This window comes from Xenopus laevis, chromosome 6S (assembly GCF_017654675.1).
Source record: "Xenopus laevis strain J_2021 chromosome 6S, Xenopus_laevis_v10.1, whole genome shotgun sequence".
In the NCBI taxonomy this organism is placed as follows: domain Eukaryota; kingdom Metazoa; phylum Chordata; class Amphibia; order Anura; family Pipidae; genus Xenopus; species Xenopus laevis.
In genome coordinates this window covers 107,200,043-107,216,699 of record NC_054382.1, presented here as the reverse complement: position 1 = coordinate 107,216,699, position 16,657 = coordinate 107,200,043, and the positions used below count along the sequence as shown (strand labels likewise).

General features: G+C 39.2%; 1 protein-coding gene across 2 annotated transcripts in view; it reads left to right on the top strand.

The window, feature by feature from the left end:
* LOC108695351 (junctophilin-1) overlaps positions 1-16,657 on the top strand; it is a 59,668-nt gene that overhangs the window by 8,123 nt on the left and 34,888 nt on the right. The window contains exon 2 of one of the 2 annotated variants that reach the window (XM_018223809.2): positions 3,223-3,976. The exons of the other annotated variant lie outside the window; for it this stretch is intronic. Coding sequence (XP_018079298.1) covers positions 3,223-3,976 — 754 coding nt within the window. The remainder of the gene's footprint in view (positions 1-3,222; positions 3,977-16,657) is intronic. 2 annotated transcript variants of the gene reach the window in all.

The following is a 16,657-nucleotide window of genomic DNA, read 5'->3' as shown; positions in this document are numbered from 1 at the left end:
AAGTATGTTCCTGTCAGCTTGGGAAAACTGGGAAATGTTTTAACACATACAATTCCAGTACATTCCACAGCACTGTACAATTGAAGGGTGTATATAGCATATATATGTATATACTGATTGAGTACTGAGGTAGGAGAGGGCGCACTGCTAGTATTAATCTTGATCTCTTTTTTTTTTTTTTTTTTTTTTAATGTAGTGACCCACTGACTAAATAAATATTCAATTGAGAAATCTCTTCAGATGGCAGCTTCATATTTTTTAACAGGTTTTTGTGCCAGAGAATGTATAAAAATTTAAGATATTAGAACATGCTAAAAAATGTACTGAAATCTTAGCTAGTGACATGCTGTGTAGGAGGAATATCTGAATCTCGTTATGCTTGTTCCGATGCCAAAGGTTGTAAAAGTAGATGCTGTGAGCTCTAACAAATGTAAAAAAAAACCACCATTCTCTACATCCACTTTTAGATTTGGCCGAACCCCGAAATCCTTAGAGAAAGATTCGTCCGAATACCGAACCAAATCCTAATTTGCATATGCAAATTAGTGGTGGGAACATTTTTTACTTCCTTGTTTTGTGACAAAGATTTTCCTCCCCGTCCTGCTGAAAAAGGCCAAATCCTGGATTTGGTGCATCCCTAATAAAAATGTTAGCCATCATCATTGATTTGCTTTGAATTCATGCAAAAAATAAAGTAAGTGGCAGCCACAAGAATACTATGCACACTAAGGCAATCAAAACTCCATATTGTTAATTGGTCTAAGAGTAGTGGTTCTTTGAGCACATTTACAATCATATTTACTGTTTTATACTGCAGGGTAGGTTTAGCTCAACAGCTCTACTTAAAGATCCAGAGTGTCTGCAACGCTTTGGAAAATGCCTCCTATGCCATTGCATATCTCTAATAAACCGTTGCATGACTATAAAGCCCACGTTGTCCCCCCCTATCGGAGAAACTAGATAAAAATTACACCAGACCTCTTCTTTATAAATCTGCTCTACGATGGACAGTCTTCAGGAAATGCTTGTCTTGGAAGGCAACATCCAGCAATTGTAAAAATTATGTTTTTCCACTGGAAATTTACATTGGTGGTAACGGGAAAGCATTTTTGAGATATTTATCACCCGCAGTAGTCTCCTGATATGCCATGGCCCCTATATTGTAGGAATTACAGCTGCCTTTAGTTTTAGCCTTTCTCTCTTAACACACACTATTCTTTCACCTCCCGAAAACACCTTACACACAAAAATCAAAGGATAACACAGCCAACTTTTGTCTTCCTGCCACTGCTAGATGCTCTCCTCAAACAGACTGTCTATCCATGCAGCTAAAGCTAATCTTTCACCATATATATAATGTTGCATGTTGAGCCCGAATGCCACCCATTCTTCCCATACCTTTCAATAACTGCTCCACATTCTCTATGTCAAGGAGTTTCTTGCCAAACGTGAAGCATCTTCTGGAGGCCCATATTTAATGTGGGCAGTTTTCTTCTTTCTCCTGAATCTGGAGCCAAATTTTAGTTGACATTTGATCCGAACACTTTAAAAAAACATTTTTCATGTTGTTACTAGTCCTTCCACTCCATGATGACCCTGTCAAATAGGGTTCTGCTGACCATGCCACAATACACTTATTAATGCAAGTAACTTCCCTTCATAATAAACATATTTTCGGGAAATATGCCCTTTTGCCCATTTGCAAAAACGGTTGAGAGGATCTCTGGCTATTTTGGCTTGTGGCACAGTTTAGACTAATCTGTTCATTATTCCCCTGGCCAGCAAGCACTTAATGTTAGTTGCCTATTTGTGGTCAATTCGACGCAAACCCCCCCCCCCCCGGTAGGCCCTCCTCCCCCCGGGGCAAATGCCCCTAACCCCCTCCGTTCAGGTCCTCTCTTGCCGAGTTCACGGGCACCATCTTCATCCGATCGCTCTTCTTCCTGTATTTGGCGGCACATGCACAGTAGGAGGCATTTGCCGGTTAGATCTTCTGCGCATGGGCCGAAAGTCACTATGTTTACGAAAAAAGAAATTGGAAACTTTGTGAAATTCGGGCACATGCACAGTAGATCCAACCGGCAAATGCCTCCTACTGCGCATGCGCCGCCAAACGCCAATCGGAACAGGAAGAAGAGCGCTCGGACAACGATGGCGCCCGTGAACTTGGCAAGACAGGACCTGAACGGAGGGGTGACTAACAAGTTAGGGGCATTTGCCCGGGGGGAGATAGGCCAGGGGGAAAGGAGGGAGGGGGCCTACGGGGGGAGGGGTTTTGCGCCAAAAGGGTTTACTTCTCCTTTAAGGCATTTAATGTCCAAACATAATTAGGCATACAATATAGGGCTAACTCATGGTGCATTTCTGGTAATAGTGATTAATGTTACTTGCAATGATAATCAAGTTACTTTGATTCATCTACAGGCCTATAGATGGGCATTGTTCTTTCCAATGTTCTTTCTTAATTTTTTTATACTAGCTCATTGATGCCTAGTGTGCTGCAACCATTACGTATATACCATTATGCCCTGCTTGATATTGCCATCATGACAAGTGTCAACTGGAAATTTTGTCAAGAAATCTAGAATAATTCGCTACATTTATTAAATATATTAATATTGCTCCCCTGTTTTGTGCACTCCGGGGTAGAGATGGTAATGTGGGCACAGCTTGAAGATTCTGCTACACATGTTAATGTATTATGTAGGGATGCACCAAATCTACTATTTTGGGATTCATCTGAATCCTGAATCTTTCATGAAGGATATGCTAATTAGGGTAAGGAAGGGCTAAATATTGCAACTTCCTAGGATTCCTTTTTGGGCAAGCTACTTGGATTTGGACGATTCCTTCTTCTGCTGAAAAAGGCCAAATCCCAAACTGAATGCCTGATTCGGTGAATCCCTAGTACTTTGGCAAAAATACTTCTGTCACTCATTTTTATTATCCAACACCTGTGTTTTATCTTATCTCACTTATGATAAAGGTATGGCTAGGAAAGTAGTCTGGTAATGGCACACAAATTCTCCAAAATTTGTTTGGGTGGGATCACATCAAAATTTTTGGAGTTGTCTCTACTCTTCTATTAAAGGATAGTGTGGTGCCTATTACTTCAGGTTTTTATTGCATGTTCATTTGTGTCAAAAAATTAATTTTTTAACCAATAAGTTGCAAACAAATATGAAAAAATATTAAATGTATTTGTGATTTTGCATTCTGCAGGTACATACCAAGGACAATGGATGGGAGGAATGAGACACGGATATGGTGTGCGCCAAAGTGTTCCCTATGGCATGGCTACAGTGATTCATTCACCTCTTAGAACCTCTTTGTCTTCATTGCGAAGTGAACAAAGCAATGGCAATGTGCTACATGATATAGGAGTAGACAGCCCAGTAGGATCACGGGGAGGTTTTGTCTTGAATTTTCACAGTGACTCTGAGTCGATGACTGGTAAGAAAAAGGGCTTGTTTAGAAGAGGGTCACTTCTTGGTAGCATTAAACTAAGAAAATCTGACTCCAAGATCTCCATATCCAGCAAGCGCAGTTCGGTGAGGAGCGATGCCGCAATAAGTAGAATTAGTTCAAGTGATGCCAACTCAACTATTAGCTTTGGGGATGGAGATTGTGATTATTGTCCTGTGGAAGATCATGTTGATGCCACCACAACAGAAACCTACATGGGAGAGTGGAAGAATGACAAACGCACAGGGTTTGGCGTTAGCGAGCGTTCGAATGGCATGAAGTATGAAGGTGAATGGCTAAATAATAGAAGACATGGATATGGATGTACCATATTTCCAGATGGCACAAAAGAGGAAGGAAAATATAAAAACAATGTCTTAGTTCGTGGAATAAGAAAGCAACTTATACCGATAAAGAACACAAAAACAAAGGAGAAAGTTGACAGAGCAATAGAAGGAGCTCAGCGGGCAGCAGCAGTGGCAAGGACAAAAGTAGAAATAGCCATTTCAAGGTAGGTATCCGTCTAACGTATATTTTCAAAGTGTGGCTCAAAAAAAAAAACGCGTTCCTTATGTATAAGGCTGTTCTGTTCTACCAACCTGGGGAGCTCTTTAGACATTGAGCTTTTTTTTTTTGTGTTCACTCTCATGCCCTGCCAATGTGCAGATCAGTACATAAACATGACAATTTAGCACTTTTTTTTGCAGCCTAACGCACTTAAGCTTGTATGGTGCTGCTGGAGAGGGTCTGACAAGGTCAGATATATTGGAGTATCAGGGATAATTTAAAGGGATTGAATTCATTTTTGGTACGATGTAGACTGGGATAATCTGAGACAATTTGCAACTTTTTTTTATCTTATTTTTAGTTATGTAGCTTTTTGTTGAGCAGCTCCCAGTTTGCAATTTTGGTAATATGGTTGCTAGAGCCCATATTACCCTAACAACCATGCACTGATTTGAAATAGAGACTGGAATATGAATAGGAGAGGGCCTGAATAGAAAGATGAGTAATAAAAAGTAACAATATATCTCTAGTCTTATGAAGCATTTGTTTTTTAGATGGGGGTCACTGACAAATTGAAAAGTTGCTTAGAAATACCCATCCTATAGCATGCTAAAAGTTAACTTAAAGGTGAAACACCCCTTTAACAAAAGAAAGCAATCTTCTCTAACATAGGGCATTATTTATTCATTTTGAGCTGTTTTATTTTTTTCATCTTGTCAGCCAATTAGCAATGATGAATAAAAAATTTATTTCAGGTATTCCTATTTTTTCCATGGTTTTATTTGATTGTGTTTTTATATTTGTTTTTTTTAATAAATAAGGCGACTTTCACTTTTGTTTGTTTTGAAGAAGAAAAAACTCCTTACTCAGTCTTGTTTTCCGTTGCACTTCCTTGCTAGTGGTTTGCAGGTTAAGAAACTCGCCACCCACACCTAACCCTAACCTGCCCCCTCCTGGCCTGGCCCGCCATTCCCCCTCTATTTATAGGCCTGCCCCGCAGTGACATCATAAAAGGGGCGGGCGGTTGCGAGTCTATAAATTAAGGTGCCGGCAGTGCTAGGTTGTGGGCAAAGAGAGCAGAAGAAGAGCTGTATCCAAAAGATTTTGTGTAGGAGCAGCCGACACGTTGGTCCCGCGGGTTTCGAGCCGGCCTGTACATTACTATTCCTTACAGCTTCCTCTGCAGTTCACTCATTCAAACCACAAGGGTGTTGTTGCAATTTAATGAAAAATTGTATAGATCCAAAAACATCGATATCTGTCAGATATATTTAATACCAAGGGGCTTATTAGTTTGACAAGTGCTACACTCGCTAGAGAAAATAAGACCGTTCTTGATGTGCCTGGTGACAGAGCATTTGCATTCTGTATAGGGATGCGCTTACTATAAAATAGGAGCTTCGAGAATGCTCTAAATATAGTTCTGCTGCAATGACTGAATTTAGGGTATGTTGTTGCCCAAACGTGTGACTTGTATCTGTCTGACCAGTCATATGAGCATTTAAGATGTTTCAGTGATAGACCATGCTATTCAGTTTTGCTCCTCATGCTTGAAAAATGTTTGGATACATGATAGTTAAAGGGATACTGTCATGGGAAAAATTTTTTTTTTCAAAATGAATCGGTTAATAGTGCTGCCCCAGCAGAATTCTGCACTGAAATCCATTTCTCAAAAGAGCCAACAGATTTTTTTATATTCAATTTTGAAATCTGACATGGGGCTAGACATATTGTCAATTTCCCAGCTGCCCCAAGTCATGTGACTTTCATTATGCAGCATTTTATGTGTAGATGACAGGTCCACTTTAAAAGGACAAGGAAAGGCTAATTGCTCATTTTTGTTTCAGGAGAAAACTGCTTTGGACAGCTACAGTAGTACTTACGGATTATTACTCTCTTCCGACACTGCACATGAACAATACCAGTTAACATTTATATATTTTTGTTGTTCCTTATTACAGCGATCTTTATCTGTGTTGTGTTATCACAAGATTTCATTCAATATAATTAGTTCTAGTTAAATAGGTATTTGTTTTACAGTAATTTTATTTACATATTTTAAAAGACATGCAGGTCTCCTCCATCAGCTTTTTAACTTTAGTTCAGAAATTGCTTGTTAGGCAGTGTTGCCTCTTGCTCCAAACCCAATAATGCTGAGAATGTAACTCCATCAGTACTTGACTTGTGACTGAAAGGTAAAGACAGGGCCTTAATTCAGAAAGATGCAGTTACTGCAAGTTCTGCTATTGATGTTCCTAAACTATAGCAAGTTGCATAGTGGCAAATAATTAATGCTGTTCACAGCACAATGTTGATTTGTCCTTGTTAAATTATACAAAGTACTGATTTAACCTGTACTACATTATTAATGTAACTTAGGAAGTGCAGGTAAGTTAAAATGTTCAGTGTTTTTGTGGAAAACTGATTAAATAATCTCTGTAAAATGTGTTTTTATTTTTTAAAGTTGTCGGATATCCAAACACGTGCTGCTAATCCAAACCAGTGTAGGAGTGCAACATTCCCCAATCTTTTCACCACTATCCCGATCTGTAAATCTTAGAATCTTGGAAATTGAGGAGAGCACTCAAAGAGCATATTAAAGAAGGAAAGCTACGGAGGCATTTTATTGCCAATAGATTCATACCTCCCAACATTTTGGAAGTAAAAAGAGGGGCAAAAATTTTTTTTGCACGTAGAACAGCGAAATTGTTTGACCACGCCCCTTTCTGTGACCACACCCCCTAATTACCATGTTCATTTTACAAAATTTGGCAGGTTAATAGTTTGAAAATACCTTATCTAAACTGTTTTTTTGTGCCTCAAAATTGTTACAAAGTATCTTATTTGCACCTGTTAGCTGTTCTGTGCTCTCTGCTAAAAGCCAAATAAGTGTAAAGCTTTGTTTCTTTTTCTGGCTGTTCAGTGCAGAGAAAATAGGGACTTTCCAGTACAAATGAAGGACTGCAGGTTGAGCTGTCAAAAGAGGGACTGTCCCTCCGAAAAAGGGACAGTTGGGAGGTATGATAGATTAGCTGCAATAGTGCAAGCTAGAATGCTATATTTATTCTGTAGAATGTTTTACCATACCTGAGTAAAAATCTCTAGAAGCTCTCTGTTTCTTTAGGATAGCAGCTGCAGTATTAGCTTGGTGTGACATCACTTCCTGCCTCAGTCTCTCTCTGCTCACTCATAGCTCTGGGCTCAGATTACAGCAGAAAAAGGGGGGGGGAAGAGGAGCACACTGAGCATGCTCATGCCCAGGGCAAGGAGGTTTAAGCTGAAGGCAGGAAGTCTGATACAGAAGCCCATGAGTACACAATAGAAGCAAAGAACTGCAGTGTTTCTTTTGACAGAGGACTCAGAGCAGCATTACTTTGAGAGTTTACTGGTATATTTAGGTGGACCTTTATGATAAGGCTTACTTGGTTCTAACCGTTCCTTCTCCTTAAATTGCTGTGATTATTCTTTTATTAACGACTACCGATACAAAACATGTTTTGCGCCCTTATGTACCCTTTGTGCCCATAAGGCCAGAAACATGTTGTGAATCGGTAGTTGGCAATAAAAGAATGATCACAGCATTAAATATGCTCTTTGAGTGCTCTCCTCAATTTCCAAGATTCTATGTTATTTTTCAGTCAATCATAGCATCTTTTGAAAGGTGCACTGTGTTCTGCACAAGTTGGTTTACTCTGAATTACTTCCTCATGTCAACCCATCTATGACATATGCAGAGCTGGCATTGCTCAACCTGAAAGTGACCATAATGTGCTTGGCTAGAGTTGGAAGCAGTTAGGAGTTCTGAATAATGTTCATCTCCTGTCCTGTACATAATCCATAATATTTGTCTTATTAAGCTTGTTGACTCTGTAGGATAGTAAAGATCCCTTAACGAAACAATTGGTTTCTAAGTGATTTAGCTACGCATGAATGGCCACATTTCACTGATCTGTTCATTCATGCGTTCATTCATGCCTGAGCATACAATTGGACTTGAAGAAAACTGCTGCAGTCTAGTGGGCCAATGACTTCTGCCCACATCACTGAGGGTCACAAGCTGGCCTTTTGTTTATCTTCAGCCACATTCCAGCTTGAGCTATTGCAACTAATTTTAATCAGTCAAAGTGACAGGCCACAGTACCCACAAATAGAAAGTTGGCTGATTCAACAGGGTGGCCAGCAAGGCGGGTCCAAGTGAGGCCAGCTTTATTCTTAGACTTACACAGGTTTATTTATATCACAACATTAAGGTTAAAATAAAATCAACATGATTCCCGCCCCCAATCTATTTAACAACTTGGTTGAAAGGGCACCATATTTCGGGAGAATAAATACAAAGGTGCATAAAAGGGAAGAGGCTCCAACAGGGCCAACTCTGTTAGCCTTTGATAGGTTTCTGATTGAAAGTTAGTAAATGCTTAACAAAAATTGTACACCTTGCTTTGCAGCTTGCAATTGCCTAAAAATTTTTTTTTTTTTTAAATTAGGGATGCTCCGAATCCACTATTTTGAATTTGGCTGAAACCTGAATCCTTCGCGAACGATTCGCCAAATACCGAACCGTATACGAACCCTAATTTTCATTTGCATATGCAAATTAGGGGTGGGAATGGGAAATCCAAATCCTGCTGAAAAAGGCAGAATCCCGAACCGAATCCTGGATTCTGTGCATCCCTACTTTAAATAAATGCCATATGATTTATTGTTAGTAGTTTGAGTAAAAAGAAAATGTCGGACTTGGGTTACAATAAATCGAAAAAGAAAAAACTAAGCTCACAATCCTAAATAATTAGAATCTTGACTTTACATTTTAGCAATACCAAGGATGTTATTTACAAAAATTTCTCACTTTTTTCTTACAACCACTTCGATCAAACTCCCATCCACATTTCTACCGGATTTATCAATAAATTATCTCGAAAAAATCTGGTGCAGAAAAAGACTCGATAAAATCATGATAAAAAACTGAATCATAAGATTAAAGAATTTGCAAAATCAAATACAATGCAAATATTGTGCAAAAAGCGCAGATCATGATATCTTCAAATTGGAAGTGAGACATCTGCCGTTGACTTCTACATGACCTCGGCAGGTTTGAGATGGAGTACTTTTTTATTCTATTACATCAAATAATAATGTCAGCGCTATAAATATTTCTAAATGGGGAATGTTTTTCTATATAGAATGTTCAGTAACACCATACGGTAAGTGCAGGGAAGGTTTAACGGCTCACCAATTATTTTTTTTGGTTCGGGTGCATCAAGCCCCGAACCTTGCGCTTGAGGAGTAAAACAGCCTCTGCTTGGATAGTATAGTTCAACAATACACAGAAGATACATTTCTTACCAAACAGGTGTTTTGACCCAGGTGCAACCGGCTGAGTCCGTCGCCAAGAAAATCACGGCATTCACAGTAGTCCATTTTTCAGCACACTCCGGACCCCATAAACAGAAGTCAAGATCCAAGCTAAAAAGGTATCAAAAAAGTACCTTTTTAACTGGAATCTTGACTTCGGCGGTGTGTTTATGGGGTCCAGAGTGCGCTGTCGCAAAAAAAAGACTACTTTTTTTATTCTGACTTTTAGCAGCCTTGGGGGTTTAATAAATCACAAAAATTCGAGGTTTCTTTCCTCCGAAAAAATTGTGTTTTCCCTTTTACAACACAGACCAGAAAAAAAATCGAACTTCAATAAATAACCCCCTAAGATTCCAAGAATTAATAGAAAAACAGAGCAAGTGGTATAAACTGAAATTCTCCGTTGGCTATGGCTGCCCAATTTTAACTGTGGAAAAGGTACAACTAATAAATAGTGATGGGCAAATCTGACTCCGCTTTGGCAAAAATTTGCTGAGCTGCGAAAATTTGGCAAAACACATTAAAGTTTATGGGCGTCCAATTTTATTTTTTGTCGCACGATGCAGCAACGTCAACATTTTTTTGCCGCACAAGAAATTCCTTTCACCCATTAGAGTCTATGGTTGTCATTTTTGCGGCAAAACTCTGCCAAAAAATTTCGCTCATCACTACTAATAAACAATAAATTCAGGCACTCCAAAGATATCTATCTAATTAGGCATTAGATTTTTTTTATTTTCAACCAATAATCACACTTTTAATGAACTTTTGATGATACATACTTGGCGTTCCTGTACTTTATCAGTCCTATTCATAGTGGTAAATTTATCAAAGTGAAGTTCGAGATCACCACAGTCCGCAGCGTGAAATACCACCACTCTCCATTAATTTCTATGGGATTTTTAAAGGCGCATATATCAAATGGTGAATTTTCACTATCACCCTATAAATACGCCTTTAAAAATCCCATAGAAATGAATGGAGAGTGGTGGTATTTCACGCTGCGGACTGTGGTGATCTAACTTCACTCTTTGATAAATCTACCCCATAGACATTTCCCCTGACTTAACATTTATATCATGTTCACCCTGGTTCCCTGAGAAGTATAAAATCAAGGTTCCTTTGCCTGTTTTGGGCAGCTAATTTTCCTGTACAATACTATACAATATGACAGCTGGTATTTTTCTGCACTTTTTAAAGAAGTTGTTCACCTTTGAGATATTTAGTATGACGCTGAGAGTGATATTCTGAGACAATTTGCAGTTGGTTTTCATTTTTTATTAATGAAGGATTTTGAGTTATTTCGCTTTTTATTCAGCAGCTCTTCAATTTGCATCTTAAGCAATCTGGTAACTAGGGTCCAAATTACCCTAGCAACCAAGCATTGATTTGAATAAGAGACAGGAATATGAATAGGAGAGGCCAGAATAGAAGGATCAGTAATAAAAAGTAACAATCACAATACATTTGTAGCCTTTACAAGAGCATTTGTTTTTTAGAAGGGAGTCAGCGACACCCCTTTTAAAGCTGCAAAGAGTCAGAGGAAAATGACTATAAAACTATAAACAATAAATAATGAAAACCAACTGAAAAGTTGCTTAGAATTGGCCCTTCTATAACATAATAAAAGTTACCTTAAAGGTGAACCACCCCTTTAAATTAAATTTAATGGTGCAATCATATATCCCTATAGAACTTACTGTATATTTTATTATGCGATCTCTTTTGATTCTCTGCGTTACTAATTTAACCCTTTCCCTGCCAGCCGTTTTGTCCTAGATGCGAACATCTACTGCCAAGCAGTTTTTAGATATTTTGCACTCTTTCACTTTAAGGGCCTTTCCTGGGGTGGTCTTTTAGTTAACCCAGGAAAACAATATATTGTTTTTTTCAGGACAACCTGAACTTTCACAATATGCAAGAATTTTGGTGTAATTCTACTTCTCTAAAAAAATATTGGATTCTAAGTGTCAAATAAAATGAAAAAAATCATGTTGCACGAAGAACAATCACATATATCAGAAACATCATTCATTTTACGTACGAGAACACAGCTGATTTAGAAAGGTCTATGTCTCCTGAACGCGACAATACCAAATATATATAGTTTTATGGAGATTTCTCACTTGTATAGCTCAAAATCTACAAGCAGTACACAACCAAATTTCCAAAGCAACACTCCCCAAACGGCATACTTTTGATTTCAAGGCCAAACATTCCACTAACAGTAGGTTTACCCAAGAAAACTACCCATTACTAGAAAGAACAGATTCTGGTGAATCAAAAATGGGTAGAAATATCTTTGTACTCCAAACCACCAAGTTGCAATTGTTTCCTAAAGTTATAGTGTTTTATAGAAATTGGTGAATTTTTTGAAAAATGACCTCAAAGCTTCCACTCTACAGCAACATATCTCCCACACATCATTAGGTATCAATGTAAAACACCCCAAATATAAAATCCTGGGTCCACTGAACAGTTTGATGCCCAATATGAATAGATGTACCCAAGCACGTGGCATAGGAGGCCCCAAAAGGAAGACCCCCCGTTTGTTCTGTAATTTCAGATACTGCAAAATCAACACATTTACATCGTTTTGGGGGGCGGCAAAGGTAGAAAACAGTACGTTCACCCCAGAAAACCATATATTTTCGGAAAGTACACATTCCCCTGAATCTAAATTGGGTATGCATGTCTTTCTACGCCAAAGTACCAAGCCGCAAATCATTCCTAAATTTGGTGATTTTGGGGACATTTCCAAAAATGACTTCAAAATTTCGACCCTGCAGCATCGTATTACCCACATACTTTTAGGTATCAAGACAAATCACCCCAAATATGAAAGCCTGGGGTCCTCTGAACAGTTTGATGCCCAATATGTATAGGTGTACCCAAGCACGTGGCGTATAGGGGCCCCAAAACGAAGACCCCCATATGGTCTGTCATTTCAGGTACTGCAAAATCAACACATTTACATTGTTTTGAGGGGGGCAAATGTAGAAAAAAGTAAGTTCACCCCAGAAAACCATATATTTTCGGAAAGTACACATTCCCACGGATCTAAATTGGGTATGCATGTCTTTGTACTCCAAAGTACCAAGCCGCAAACCATTCCTAAATTTGGTGATTTTGGGGACATTTCCAAAAATGACTTCAAAATTTCGACCCTGCAGCATCGTATTACCCACATACTTTTAGGTATCAAGACAAATCACCCCAAATATGAAAGCCTGGGGTCCTCTGAACAGTTTGATGCCCAATATGTATAGGTGTACCCAAGCATGTGGCATATAGGGGCCCTAAAAGGAAGACCCCCATATAGTCTGACATTTCAGGTACTGCAAAATCAACACATTTACATTGTTTTGGGGGGGCAAAAGTAGAAAACAGTAAGTTCACCCCAGAAAACCATATATTTTCGGAAAGTACACATTCCCACGAATTCAAATTGGGTATGCATGTCTTTCTACGCCAAAGTACCAAGCCGCAAATCATTCCTAAATTTGGTGATTTTGGTGACATTTCCAAAAATCACCTCAAAATATCTACCCTGCAGCATCGTATTACCCACATACTTTTAGGTATCAAGAGAAATCACCCCAAATATGAAAGCCTAGGGTCCTCTGAACAGTTTGATGCCCAATATGTATAGGTGTACCCAAGCACGTGGCATACAGGGGCCCCAAAAGGAAGACCCCCATATAGTCTGTCATTTCAGGTACTGCAAAATCAACACATTTACATCGTTAGGGGGGGGGCAAAAGTAGAAAACAGTAAGTTCACCCCAGAAAACCATATATTTTCGGAAAGTACACATTCCAACGAATCCAAATTGGGTATGCATGTCTTTCTACGCCAAAGTACCAAGCCGCAAACCATTCCTAAATTTGGTGCTTTAGGTGACATTTCCAAAAATCACCTCAAAATATCTACCCTGCAGCATCGTATTACCCACATACTTTTAGGTATCAAGACAAATCACCCCAAATATGAAAGCCTAGGGTCCTCTGAACAGTTTGATGCCCGATATGTATAGGTGTACCCAAGCACGTGGCATACAGGGGCCCCAAAAGGAAGACCCCCATATAGTCTGTCATTTCAGGTACTGCAAAATCAACACATTTACATCGATTTGGGGGGGGCAAAAGTAGAAAACAGTAAGTTCACCCCAGAAAACCATATATTTTCGGAAAGTACACATTCCAACGAATCCAAATTGGGTATGCATGTCTTTCTACGCCAAAGTACCAAGCCGCAAATCATTCCTAAATTTGGTGATTTAGGTGACATTTCCAAAAATCACCTCAAAATATCTACCCTGCAGCATCTTATTACACACATACTTTTAGGTATCAAGACAAATCACCCCAAATATGAAAGCCTAGGGTCCTCTGAACAGTTTGATGCCCAATATGTATAGGTGCACCCAAGCATGTGGCATATAGGGGCCCTAAAATGAAGACCCCCATATAGTCTGTCATTTCAGGTACTGCAAAATCAACACATTTACATCGATTTGGGGGGGGCAAAAGTAGAAAACAGTAAGTTCACCCCAGAAAACCATATATTTTCGGAAAGTACACATTCCAACGAATCCAAATTGGGTATGCATGTCTTTCTACGCCAAAGTACCAAGCCGCAAATCATTCCTAAATTTGGTGATTTAGGTGACATTTCCAAAAATCACCTCAAAATATCTACCCTGCAGCATCGTATTACACACATACTTTTAGGTATCAAGACAAATCACCCCAAATATGAAAGCCTAGGGTCCTCTGAACAGTTTGATGCCCAATATGTATAGGTGTACCCAAGCATGTGGCATATAGGGGCCCTAAAATGAAGACCCCCATATAGTCTGTCATTTCAGGTACTGCAAAATCAACACATTTACATCGATTTGGGGGGGGCAAAAGTAGAAAACAGTAAGTTCACCCCAGAAAACCATATATTTTCGGAAAGTACACATTCCAACGAATCCAAATTGGGTATGCATGTCTTTCTACGCCAAAGTACCAAGCCGCAAATCATTCCTAAATTTGGTGATTTAGGTGACATTTCCAAAAATCACCTCAAAATATCTACTCTGCAGCATCGTATTACCCACATACTTTTAGGTATCAAGAGAAATCATCCCAAATATGAAAGCCTAGGGTCCTCTGAACAGTTTGATGCCCAATATGTATAGGTGTACCCAAGCACGTGGCATATAGGGGCCCTAAAAGGAAGACCCCCCCTTGTATGTTCTGTCATTTCAGGTACTGCAAAATCAACACATTTACATCGTTTTGGGGGGGGCAAAGGTAGCAAAAAGTAAGTTCACCCCAGAAAACCATATATTTTCGGAAAGTACACATTCCCACGAATCTAAATTGGGTATGCATGTCTTTCTACTACAAAGTACCAAGCCGCAAACCATTCCTAAATTTGGTGATTTTGGGGACATTTCCAAAAATGACTTCAAAATTTCGACCCTGCAGCATCGTATTACCCACATACTTTTAGGTATCAAGACAAATCACCCCAAATATGAAAGCCTGGGGTCCTCTGAACAGTTTGATGCCCAATATGTATAGGTGTACCCAAGCACGTGGCGTATAGGGGCCCCAAAACGAAGACCCCCATATGGTCTGTCATTTCAGGTACTGCAAAATCAACACATTTACATTGTTTTGAGGGGGCAAATGTAGAAAAAAGTAAGTTCACCCCAGAAAACCATATATTTTCGGAAAGTACACATTCCCACGGATCTAAATTGGGTATGCATGTCTTTGTACTCCAAAGTACCAAGCCGCAAACCATTCCTAAATTTGGTGATTTTGGGGACATTTCCAAAAATGACTTCAAAATTTCGACCCTGCAGCATCGTATTACCCACATACTTTTAGGTATCAAGACAAATCACCCCAAATATGAAAGCCTGGGGTCCTCTGAACAGTTTGATGCCCAATATGTATAGGTGTACCCAAGCACGTGGCGTATAGGGCCCCAAAACGAAGACCCCCATATGGTCTGTCATTTCAGGTACTGCAAAATCAACACATTTACATTGTTTTGAGGGGGGAAAATGTAGAAAAAAGTAAGTTCACCCCAGAAAACCATATATTTTCGGAAAGTACACATTCCCACGGATCTAAATTGGGTATGCATGTCTTTGTACTCCAAAGTACCAAGCCGCAAACCATTCCTAAATTTGGTGATTTGGGGGACATTTCCAAAAATGACTTCAAAATTTCGACCCTGCAGCATTGTATTACCCACATACTTTTAGGTATCAAGACAAATCACCCCAAATATGAAAGCCTGGGGTCCTCTGAACAGTTTGATGCCCAATATGTATAGGTGTACCCAAGCACGTGGCGTATAGGGGCCCCAAAACAAAGACCCCCATATGGTCTGTCATTTCAGGTACTGCAAAATCAACACATTTACATTGTTTTGGGGGGGGCAAAGGTAGAAAAAAGTGCGTTCACCCCATAAAACCATATATTTTTGGAAAGTACACATTCCTGCGAATCCAAATTGGGTATGCATGTCTTTGTACTCCAAAGTACCAAGTCGCAAGCCTTTCCTAAATTTGGCGATAAAAGCAACTGTTTTTACATTTCTGAAAATCGCCTAAAAATATTGCAATTGGCCGCATTTATCTCACCCAATTTCTTACATACAATTGTAAAACACCATAAATATTGATGCCAAGGGTCTACTGAACAGTTTGATGCCCAATATGCATAGATATACCAAGGCAGCTGGCATGTGCGGACCCCAAATAAAAATAGTGAATATGAGTTTTCTCCGCTGCCCATTCGCCTTCTGTGAACATAGACCCTTGACTTCATATTATTTGCCTCAAGACCCTCCTAACAGCAATGACCCCCCAAAACCATACATTTTGGAAAGTACACATTCTGCCGATTCCAACAAAGATAACGACGTCTTTCTACACGAAACTACCAAACTGCAAAGCTTTTCTAAACATATAGGTTTTTACAACATTTCTGAAAATCGCCTAAAAATGTTGCAGTTTGCCGCATTTATCGGACACAATGTTTTACGTACAAAGAAAAATCTCTCTAAATATGGACGTCAGAGGTCTAATAAATAGTTTGATGCCCAATATGTATAGATTTACCAAAGTATGTGTTGTGTATGGACCCCAAATGAAAAACGTAACTATGAATTTTCACGCTAGCCAACTAAGCTGCAGAAAAGAGAACCCTAACTGTACGTTATGTGCCGTAAGACCCCCAAACTGTAAAAAGACCCCCAGAAACCCATATATTTTTGGAAAGCACATATTTTGGCGGATCAAACTAAGTAAAATCTATCT